The 12,015-nt window shown below is 37.7% G+C and overlaps 1 protein-coding gene across 1 annotated transcript in view; it reads left to right on the plus strand.

Annotated features, from left to right (window-relative positions):
• The first annotated feature begins 249 nt into the window (after window positions 1-249).
• The window catches only part of bcr (breakpoint cluster region), a 40,481-nt gene continuing 28,715 nt past the window's right edge, over window positions 250-12,015 (plus strand). The window contains 8 exon segments of the mRNA XM_015396612.1: window positions 250-266; window positions 2,205-2,413; window positions 4,047-4,151; window positions 5,645-5,830; window positions 8,161-8,268; window positions 8,427-8,487; window positions 8,577-8,629; window positions 8,717-8,857. Coding sequence (XP_015252098.1) covers window positions 2,351-2,413; window positions 4,047-4,151; window positions 5,645-5,830; window positions 8,161-8,268; window positions 8,427-8,487; window positions 8,577-8,629; window positions 8,717-8,857 — 717 coding nt within the window. The 5' untranslated portion in view covers window positions 250-266; window positions 2,205-2,350.

Below are 12,015 nucleotides of genomic sequence, written 5' to 3' on the forward strand. Positions count from 1 at the left end.
TTGCTCATAATGGTGCTGAGCCAGTGATCTTGTTGAGGTGTGTTCCTCATCTTTTTCCAGGCCTGCTATTAACCATTTCACTAGGACTTCCTTAGTTTGCTGATGCTGCTTGCCTTGCATTAGTACCCTCTTTTATTCTTTCCTCTTGGGCTTGGGTGTTTGTTGGATGTCATCTTTTATGCTTTGTCCTCTAGGGCTTTCCAGATGACATGGCTCCACCTTCCCCCAGTTTCCGGAATCCTTTATTTTCCTGTTTTCATGCTGCGGTAAACCAGTTTTTATGACCTTCTCTTAAAATACCTCGCTCAACACTGCAAGAGATCTTAGACATCCTCCTTCACTAGAAAACCTTTTAGATGTTTTCTGTCAGTAAGCAGCCAAAAATTTGACAGCAGGGACAATAATGATTACATGTGTCGGTGAGTTGGAGTGGCTGACGGTAATTACAGTATGCAGAAGGCTGCTAATCTTAAAAACTCTGAATGACAAGTGTTACATGTATTCCTATCATGTTTGTCCAGAACAGCCTGGCTGCAAGCAATGCTGTTGCAACACCTCCTTTATTTTATTTTTTTAAAAGGATCCTAAAAAATATATTTTGCTGTTTGATTTTTAGGACTTGTTTAAATAAATGGTAAATAATAAGGAAAAATCACACCAAGCTAAAGAATCCTTCTTAACAAAACAAGTGTGTGAAGGGGGACATTGTGTATAATGAGCAGGGCATGTGTGTTTGCCCTGCCTTCTTACTTGTTTATCCACTGACCTGACTTCAGCTCTGTGACTGGAATATGCTGCATTTATGTAGGTCACAGGTCAGTGGAATTTAACTGTGGATTTAATGCCAAAATATTAGAGCTTGTTGTTGTGGATTTATTTTTAAAGTTCATAACATGTTAACTACAGTGATCTAAAAGCATTTGTCTTAAAATTTTTTGTTTTAACTAGTAATCTGTGTACAACCCCCAACTTGCCTATTGGAAATTATATAATATGTCTGGATAAGGACAAACTAAAACGGTTAAAGCTACAGTGTATAATAATTAAAGGTATGTACTCACAGATATACACATTATAGATAAGTAGGTAATTTTCATCTAAAAAATGAAAGTCCCAATCTTTGATTTAATTGCCTTAGAAATTGCTATTTATAATTACATGGCAGCAGGTTTCACATTTTTGGAGCCATACATCTTTGTGCTATGGAGGCACAGAGCTGACAAACTAGTGACTATAGAGGTAATTATTACGCTCAAATGTGACTGTAGCAAGTTAGGCATATATCAAATCTTTATCCTACACAGACTGATAAAATACTATGTAGAAAATTATCTATGTAAACAAACCAGATCATCTGTTGAGAAGATGATGAGGACGTTGCAGAACCCCTTTGGTACCATGATGGCTTCTGTATTGTTAGAGGGGGAGAAGCGGTGGGGTGAGCGGTTCATGTCACTGCAGTCTGACTATTAGATGTCACTAAAAATTATACATTTTAGCTTTAACTACCTTATTCTTTAACATAAAGTGAGAGAAAACATAAAATAACATTGCAGTTGCCAGCATACTCCTTGGCCTGTGTGAATAAGTTTTGGTGTTGTAGATGCTCATCTAGCATTGAATGTAACCGTTATCTGCATTACAGCAACAGCTTTGCTTCTGCAAGATTTGGTGATATCATACAAACCTAACATGGCCGTCTTTCTGAACTTACTGGATGGCAAATTATTAAAAAGGCTGCCATTAAAATCCATGCTAACAGCTTGGAGCATCATGTGGAGGAAGCTATGAGTTCAACATTCCACAAATCCACACAAATTTCTGTTCACACACTTTTTGAACTGTTTTGCATTGAATTTATGACATATGTTTTAGTTAATATCTTTATAAATTTCTCTTGGAGATATTGAATCATTAGGCTTTAAGCGATCAATTGGTTCATATGAAGCTAAGTTTTAGACTTAAGGCAGATTTTCTATACATAAACTTTAATATGCCACCAAAGGTCATGTCAACTGAAGTGATGCACAGGCTGACCAACGAAAGGGCATAGATGTTGTCTGGCATTGACATAGTTCAGATTCCAGTTGGAAATTTTGCTTATGCTTGATGCCTAGTCCATAATGTGTCTCTGTTTTAACAGGACCCAGCAGCTTACCAGCACACCATGTGACTATTGTCCTTTGTTTTCATATTTCTCCCAGATGCTCCCCATATCGAAAACCCTCCATCATATGGCTATGACCTGGAGCATTCAGAGGAGAACCAGCCTGACTGTGGGGCTCTGTCGTTGACCGGGTCTCCTTCCTCCTCTCCACAGCTCCACTCCAAGAACAGGAACAGCAGATTGATGCATTCTTCAGGTTCTCTCGATTCCACACAGTCGGTAAAGGACAACTCTGACACGTTACACGTCAGTTCTGCCGCTGCAGCCTTCTCCAGTATATTCTGTCCAAACTCTGTGCACACCATGCTTTATCTTTAGTTCCTCCTTTCGTGTTGTGTCGTGTTTTTCTGCTATGTTAAGTTAAACAAAAACAAGGAAACATGTTTTTTTCATCTTATTGTAGGTAATTAGTGTTCTTTTTCTTTAACAGCATAACATGTCATATAATTTAGTGTGTTTTGTTTGGACTATGACTACTTATACCCTTTGTCTTGTGTAGCGAAAAATAATTGAATTTAGCTCCTCAAAAAGCTGTTTTTATGAGCTTGAATACAGTTACTGAGGGGGGGTGAACGGCATGATAAAAAAGTTCTGCAAACACAAGAGTTTACACTTGTAAACTCAAAAATTAGACAAGAAACACAAAATTGCAAAGAAAAAAAGCTGCTAAAGAGAAGTCAGTCAGAAAATTAAATTAAATTCAGGTAATTTATATAGCTCTAATTCACAACACATCAAGATACTTTACAGAGACAATTCTTCTTGAACCTCAGTCCGCCTTTGCAGAAGGTCACTCAGACTGAGCATGATTCTGCTGGAGTTTTCTTCCTGTTAAAAGGGAGTTTTTCACACAAGCGACATTGGTGTGAGGGATTGCTGAAGAGTCAACAACAAAATGAGAGTGATGATCATCACCGCTTATCCAGGAGGAGCATGTATTGCAAGTCAGTGACTGGATGTAATCAACTGGTTTTCCTTCACAGAATCTTATATCCAATTTTAATGTGTTGTCTCCTATAAAGTGCTTTAAAATTGAGTGTTTTGAATTGGCGCTATATGAATAAACTGAATTGAATTGAAGCACTTTTTCACAGTGGTAGTGATAACGTGGCTTTCCTTCACTTACAGTGTTTGTCAAGCCAACAACTTCTTCAAACTGTGTAATTTCAGTCCATCAAAGTTCTCAAACATTTTGATAATAATACAAAACTTTGCCATTTGCATTTTAATGCAAAACACAATAAGATTAAAAAAAAAACACTTTATATTTTTTCCATTTTATAAACACACTATGTGTTTACAAAATGAATAAAAAAAATTTGCCACATATCCTGCTGTTGCACCCATAGGTTACCAATTAAATACAGTGCAGCTTCCAGATGGCAAATGCTTTTCATTGTGAGGCAGGGTGTTGGTGAAAAGACCATGCATACTTTGGTTAACCAGGTGTTAAAAAGATTTTAACATCCCTTCTCCTTTTTGTTCCGTTCTTCTATGTGTGGTAGTCTCATCTGTGATTTTCAAAGCCCTTATCGGGGTGGAGGTGCATGGGTTCAGCTAACACACTGCTTCTTTTTCTTGCAGAGCAGAGTTTGATGATGCTCAGTTGTTTGTTCCACTAATCGTTTTTTACTGACATATGTCCCTACTTCAGTGGCTAATATCTTTGACCAGTTTAAAACAACTTCTTGGTGAGAGGGAAAATTTACTTTTTTTAAATGGCAACCAATGTCTGGTGCAGGCCTCTTGGAATGTAAAACTCCTGCAGAGTGTAAACAAGCTTCAGGTTTGTTATCTGTAGCCATCTTGGTTAAAGAAAATGCAACCTTTTTACATCTTCTAACAGGTTTCTTTTGTCCCTGATCCCATGTCGAATCAGGTGGAGCTGGAACAGGAAAAGAGGCAGGAGATGAGGAAATGGGTTCTGTCTGGGATCCTGGCCAGTGAGGAAACCTACCTCAACCACCTGGAAGCCCTGCTGATTGTATGTAAAAATACTTTATGCTTAAATGTCCAAATAAAATGTGTTGTTGATATTAAAAATAAACCAAAAAATTGTTGGGTCAAATTTTAGCTTGATTGACCATACGCTCAGAAATCATTTTGCTATCTGTCATAAATCTTTGTAGAAATCTTTGAGAAATAATGCTTTTTGGTCCGTCTTTTCATTGTTTTTAAACACACCAAAGAGTCTTGCAATATTCCAACTGTCTCCTACCATTTGTAACCAAAAATACATCTGCTCAGGTAAGATTTATATCAGTTCAATTGCCAAAAAACAACTTTTTAGAGAAAGTTTAAGATGTATATTTTCTAAGCGATAAGGCCTTTGTTTTAACTACCTTATAAGCTTGGAACTCAACGCTACTCGCGGCATTTTGAATTGAGAAAGCTTTCAGGATTGTTAGCAAAATGTCTTCAAACCTGGAAAACAAAGTCCAGCGTTTTTTGTTTTTTTTTTTACTTTTTTGGAATGACTCTGACCTGGATGACTGAGAATCTTCATCAGCATATTGCACTCCATTTTGGATGAGTACGAGAAATTACTCAGGACATTTGCAAATTATAGGAACAACCTTTGGTTCCGGTTCAATTTGCATGTTTTCTTAGCTATATCAAGGCCTTTGTTTGGGCCGCCCTATAAGCTCGGAATTCAACACTCGGCCAAGCAACTCACATTAAAATGCCTCAGCTCTGATTGGTATGCTGCGAGAACACCAGAGCCGGTGTTCTGTCAGATCAGCATACCCATAGTCAAAACCTGTTTATCCCTTTGGTTTATCCCTTTACTTTATCCCCGTTTATCCCTATAGTTTATCCTTTTAGTTTTGTACGTAAAATACACTTTAACTTTAAACTTAGCTTTAAAGAATTTTTTAATGTAATTGGTTCCTAGTCAGCAAAGAATAATCATTGGATCATTATCTATACCTAAACCTAATACATTTGCAGTGATTTAATGAATTCAGCGTTAACAAGTAAAAAGATAAAAATAAAATTTTTTGATGCGATCACCGAGTCCGAGACCGGCCATTTTTGCCCACATATAGTAACACCTCCCTCCTGACATCTTCCTGCAGTGACATCAAGGTACGGTAAGCCGAGCGCCATTCTCTCTGCTTTACAAGCAAAATCAATGGAAACTATGATACACATCTGCAATCAACAAAGATGTTTAAAGATTTCGAGAGGACTTCACCGTTGAAATTTGCAAGAGTAATAGTTAAACTGACAATGCCCAAGTGACGTGCTTGGCAATTGAATGTTGTAATACATCAGGTAAAAGTGGAAAATAATTCGTTTTTTCACCTTTCGCCTTTCACCTCGACAAAAAAACAGCACTATTCAGATTCAGCCCTTTTCAAAAAATCAATTATTTTGTCCAGTAGGTCTACTTCACTTCTGTAAACACAGTTTGAAATTATTAATAGACTTATTTACACTGTCTGTTTTGAACTAATTGTGTTTTCTTCGTAGCCTATGAAGCCTCTAAAGGCTGCAGCCACTACTTCCCAGCCAATGCTGACCATCCAGCAGATAGAGACAATCTTCTTCAAAGTTCCAGAGCTCCATCAGATCCACAAGGATTTCTACAATGCTCTGCTGCCCCGAGTCCAAGACTGGAGCTACCAGCAGTGTGTAGGCGACCTCTTCCAAAAGCTGGTACACAGGTTTTTATTTCCATCCTGATCCTTGGAAGTTATGCACCTCTGTAATTTATTTTTTACTTTTTATTGTTGACATAAATCCATAGATGCACTAGTCAAATATTAATAATTTTGGTGGTCACACTATTAAAGAATGGAACTATTCAGTCTATTTTCTTTCCATCGGCTGTAAGAGACAGGATGCTTGTGCGACGGGATGCCAAACAGCACCTAGCATTGTTTTCAGACTGGAGGAAGTTAAAGGATGAGTTGCAGCGTCCCTGTGCCTAGTCGGGAGAATCTGTAGCATTAGCCTGTCTAATGATTGATGAAGTCTCCCGGAAGTTTCGGGAGACTTGGGATGTCTGTAAGGCTATCCTGCTTTTAACTTAGTGTTACAAAAACGTCATTTTCTAATAGCTGTTTTATTTTTCTAAAATCTCTAAGAAAGTTTCATTTGTCCTTCCCTTCCATCAGATCTTAATAAAAAGAACAAAAATAAGCTGAGACTTTTATTTATTACCTTGGTGAATGGCAGAGCTCAGTCTGTCTTAGAACGCAGTGCTTTCCTTCAAGACAGACAATGATTAACAACTTTCGGCTACTTTAGATTGCATGAAATGTAAAATAATAGCCAATATAGTAGCTTGTGAGTCCAAAAGAGATTGATGCAATACAGTGGAGTTGCCATATGATGACGTCATAAGAAGGGGCAGGGCCCTAAGTAGGTCTGACCACCAGTGCAGATCTGGTAGCTCCACCGCAACGTACAATGTTTAAACAGCCATTGCATTTAATTGTGAAGCTCCATCACCGTCAACAATGCAGGAAAAAACTGAAACATCTGATGAAAACTGGAGAACTTTTAGCGAGGGAGCAGGAGGACAAAAGGAGCAGTAGGAATCATTCTGCAGTCATTCCAGAAAAGTTTAACTTCTGCTAGAAAACATGAGCACTATCAACAGAAATCCAAATTTCTGTTGATAGCGGGGGATTGTTGGCCTAGTGGTCAGAGCAGTGCATTTGTGCTCTGAGAAGGTTGCAAGTACCCGGTTCGATCCCCACAGCCTGCACTCTTGGTCCCTGATCAAGACCCTTAACCCCTGATTGCTCCCCAGGCACCACACAATGGCAGCCCACTGCTCCCCAAAGGGAATGGGGTTCCGTAAATGCAAAGGTAAATTTCTAACATTTAGGTATTATTATCCAATTTTTCAAGTTTACATCACTTTATTTCATCACAGTGTTTTTATCACTGCTGCTTACCTGCACTTTAAAAAATAAAATAGTATAGAGAGCTGTACTTAACCAAATGTATTTTTGTTTACACCTGGTGTTCAAAAGGACAAAATAAAATCTGTCTAAGTCAATGTGTAATCAATAAAGTTCAATTATTATTAAATCTAGGTACTGAATCACAATTTAAAATAAGTGGATCAGATTCCTGCAAAAATCTTGGCTTACCCAAGTTTTTGTTAGCAGCATAAACAGACTCTTTGTACACAAAAAAAATAGTTGTAACGCATTTTTTCTTAGGGGTGATAGAATCCTAGAGATAGAGCAACATGTCCGAACAGAACCCAGACATGCAAAACTTGATATTCCACTTACTTTGATTCAACCTGAAGGAAGATGGGAATAATGCTTTAAACCACAAATAAGAAGGTGTAAACAAGAATATGTTTGACTAGTATGTGTAAAATGTTAAATTTTTTTATTACAATGATCAATTTTAATCAATATTAACATGATCATTGTTTACTTACAACAGGAGTTATATAACAAACTAAAACATTCTGGTTTGTTCTGTGAGTAAAAACAACAACTTCCTATAACACCACATAGCGTTTTGACTTTTTATCAAAGAGACCAGTATTTAGCTTGTGTCTAACTTTGAAAAACTAATTTGTTTAAATGCCTTTCCTTGATTGGTAAAGATTTTTTAAAGAGTAAAGACCTGCAGAGTGGGAAGCTGATAGTTTCTGGCTCTAATTTCAAAGCTTAAGGGATCTTGGTGGACCTCACATCTGAGTAGACTGCCTGAAGGTGTCTCCTGGCCAGATAAAAGAGTCGCTTCACCACATTACAGGTAGTTAAGTATTGCAGAAGGCTCCATAGGAGGTGGATGCTTACAAAGTAACTTCAGTTTTCACTGTTGAAGGCAAAAGATTAAAGACACATGCGTAAAGAGGTTTAAAAATAGAAGGTAATGCTGAATCACAATCTGCTGTATCAGCTGGATGACTGTATTTTTGATTGTGGCATGCTGCAGAGATAAAGCAGCAATCCCTAAAATCTATTCTCTCCTGGAGTGAGTCTAATCTGAGCCGCCTCTGTTCACTACAGGCCAGCGAGCTTGGAGTGTATCGGGCTTTCGTAGACAACTATAAGGTTGCTGTGGAGACGGCAGACAAGTGCTGCCAGGCCAACTCTCAGTTTGCACAGATATCTGAGGTATGTTGTCATGCTACACACGGCAGGGAGGTTTAGTGGTGGACTACCTGAGAGTAGTGATGAAAGGGCAGTTCTTTGTTGTCCTCACTTTCACAGCTCTTAATTAATGAAGGTATTTTGTTCCTTTTGTCTTTTTTTTTTCATTCTGTCTCTGTCAGAATCTCAAAGTAAAAAGCACAAAGGAATGCAAAGAACAGTCAGCTAAAAATTCTCTGGAAAGTGAGTATTGGGTCTGTCCAACTGCCAGCCTTCAGTAGTATATTTTATAGGGTGATGACTCCAGTTGAGCAACTCTTCTTCCTCCACAGCTCTACTCTATAAGCCTGTGGATAGGGTGACACGCAGCACCCTAGTCCTTCATGTAAGTCTGTTATCTGGGGTCACAACCTTCTGTCATGGTGAACCACTTTTGAAAACAAATTTATGATTATTCTGTTTTCCTTTTTAGGACCTTCTGAAGCACACACCCTCCAGCCATCCAGACTTTCCATTGTTGCAGGACGCCCTGCGAATCTCCCAGAACTTTTTGTCCAGCATTAATGAAGAGATCACACCACGCAGACAGTCAATGACTGTTAAAAAGGGAGAGGTGAGTTTGACAATCTGTTCTTGGTCTCAGGATTGCATTGTCAATTCAGTGATCTGATTTATGTAAATTAGGGTATTAAGTTAGTGAAAAAATGCATATATTTTTTTTTTATTCAGAAAAGCAACAACCTACATCATTTACAGAAAGCCAAACTAAAACAAGTGGACAGAATATTATATTGATATGTTAAGTCTACTTGATTTAAAATGATCAAAAAATGAAATTTCAGCTAGGCAAAATAATTTCATCTTCATCATAAAAAAGTGTAATTTTAGTTAAGAATCAAGGTAGAAATATTAGGGTTAAAATCTTTCTGAAGCCGGGCATACGCTGTACGATTCTCCAGTCGTGCAAGAATTTTTTGATCAGGCCAACTGTCAGCCTCATCGCGCGTCATGTACTGTACAGGGGGTAACAAGGGGCAATCAGCCGCTCATGGCTACCTCCCGATCGGGAATCGTAAGGTCCGAAGAAAATCAAACATGTTTGAAATTCATATGGTCAATGTAAGTTAGTCATGGGCAAATCACTCAGTGGGCATGCACAAAAAAGGATTATTTTTCTTCCTCTCAGAAGGTGTAAGTTAAAAGGAGCTTTTTCTGTAAAACTGACAGATCATAGTAGCCACATTTCCTCAGCCATGTCTTTGCCCAAATACGTCGCCGTCTTTTCTTTTTAGGGCTTTCAACCCACAAAATTGCACAAATTGTCAAGGCAGCGCATTGTACTCTTGTAAGCTTCATATTCCTCTTCTACTTGTTTGGCTTACGGATAGACAAGTCCGAGTAATGCCATCTCACTGCGGAGCTGAGTCCGACGTGGTTTTTAGACGCACAGTGACCGGTAGATCGCATCTGGGCGCACAGTGTGAGAACAAACATCATAAGCTATTAACTTATACTGTAAGACAAAACCCTGCGGTTTCATCGTACAGTGTGAGCCGTAGCTGCGGGCAAGAATTGAAAATATGGCACAGTGTGTCTGGCTTCAAGTCAACAATTCCTGTTGGTCCGGTCTTAATTTGACTTAATCTAGCAAAGATAGACAACAAATCCTTGTCAGAAACTGCTGAGTTTTTCCAGTTAAAGCCTGGTTAGATGGACAGTTTTTGCATTGTGTTACTGATTGGTCCCTATGACCTGTTTAATCATTCACCTTTACAGTTTACAATTTAACAAGTATTTCACAATTATATCCGCCTTTAGGCTTCAGCCGTATTAAGGTACGTCAACATTTTCCAGCTGATAGCTATGGATTTCTTGCTTACAATATATTTTTATACTTTTTAAACTTGTTGTTTATTATTTTTGTTCTATGCCCCACATGAAAAACACCAGCCCATGAACTGCCACTGTCTCGTATCGATGCGTCTCTAATATTTGTTGCAAATATTTGTGGTCTTAAAAAAAGTTATATTGGGCTAAAGAGAGTGTTTGTTCTTTGAATTTTATGTTTATAACTATGAATTATAACAGTAAGAATCCAGTCTGAATGTTGGTGGCTGGTCTGGAATGGGCATAATTATTCATATTAAATAAGGTAAACTGTGTTTAAGCTTTTGTAAGATGTTGGCATCAGCCTCTAAGCCTTAAACATACATTCTAAAGTGGGATAAGAATTCTATAGGATTCTACATTTTTGTTAAAGGGAAAAATAGATGTTGGAAGATAAAATCCTTAAAGATGAATAACGGAAAAGTAAACCTTATGGGTAAAAAGTATTACTATTCAATATTTAGCAAGTTAAATGGCTGTGCTTTATGTGTATGGTTTATGAAGGCAGAGATGCTAAGCAGGCCTCCCCAAAGTCAGTCCTGAAACTCTGCCTGCTTCTCAGAAAATGTTAAACATGGATGCAGCTATAAAGATGCTGGGTTTGCTCCAGAGAAAATGTATTGAACAGGTTACTGTTTAGGTAGCACACGCATATCATGAATTTCTTTGACAGAATTCAAATGAGAGATTTTAATCTAGATTAATCTAGATTACTTCCAAGATTACAATTACATTAATCTAGATGATACGTAATCTAGATTAAATACCACACTGGAATGTTAGAAGCTTCAAGGAGGAGATGGTGTCAAGCGTTAATGAAAAAATGTTTTTTATATAGGTTTTCTACATCTTCCCACTTTGTGTTTTTAATTTTTTCCACAACTTTTTTCACTTCTTTTAAAAGTGATTATTTGTTTACAAGCTGTAAATGAAACTGAAATCGCTTTGTACTATATTGTTGCACATTTTTCTGATTTTCCTTTATGATTATTTAATGTTTAATGTTAATTTATCCTTATTACATTTATGCTACTATGGGTAATTTAAACTTTATGATAGCTAAAAATACTAAAAATCCCTCCCATTTGGGTCTAATAACAATTTGATGATTGTTAATTAAATTTATGTGCTATTAGTTTACTCTTTCGGTGGTGGAACGGCAAAAACGTCTCCCTCTGTTTCTGCAATTCCCATGCCTTCCACTAAGGCTGGAAGCTCACATAAAGTCCTCCGAACAACTCTTAATATTATTATATTGTTGGAACTGGGGTTGGGTATTGTTCAAAAATGTTCGGTTCCGGTACCAATACCAATACCTTCACTTCGATACCGGCTCCTGAATTATACTTTTTTCGATACCAGTTTTATAATATCAATTCGAAGAAAAAGAAAATTACACAACATAAAAAAGTACAAATCTTGAGTTTTATTTTAAGCTGTGATTTTTCCATTTACATTTTTCCTCTTTCATAAAAAAAAAATTTCAGTGTCTAATATTCACTGTTACATTGTGAGGACCTTTTTACTTAGCAGTTTTCCTTTAGAAAAATTACCATGTCTGACAAACAAGCCCGTTGAATGGGATCCTACTGACAGCGCACCTCTGGTATGTGGGGGTCTGAGCGGCTCCGACAGAAATAATATTGGAAGGCAGGATAAACTGACTGCACTGATTAAGTTTTCAGGTGGATTTTCCCACTTAAAAACATTAAAACTACTTTATTCCCACTGATCACAGCAAATATAGCTGCAAGGCAAATAAAGGATAGAGTAGCTCCGCCCAACGCGCGTCAGAGCCACTTTTTCACCGCGCAGCTAGAGCAGCAAAGATGCTTCAGCCGCGCGTCAGAAGCTGGAACAAGCAGCAAAAAAGGAAGCAGCAGA

The sequence above is a fragment of the Cyprinodon variegatus genome, unplaced genomic scaffold (genome assembly GCF_000732505.1).
Source record: "Cyprinodon variegatus isolate N-32 unplaced genomic scaffold, C_variegatus-1.0 Scaffold809, whole genome shotgun sequence".
Classification (NCBI taxonomy): Eukaryota; Metazoa; Chordata; class Actinopteri; order Cyprinodontiformes; family Cyprinodontidae; genus Cyprinodon; species Cyprinodon variegatus.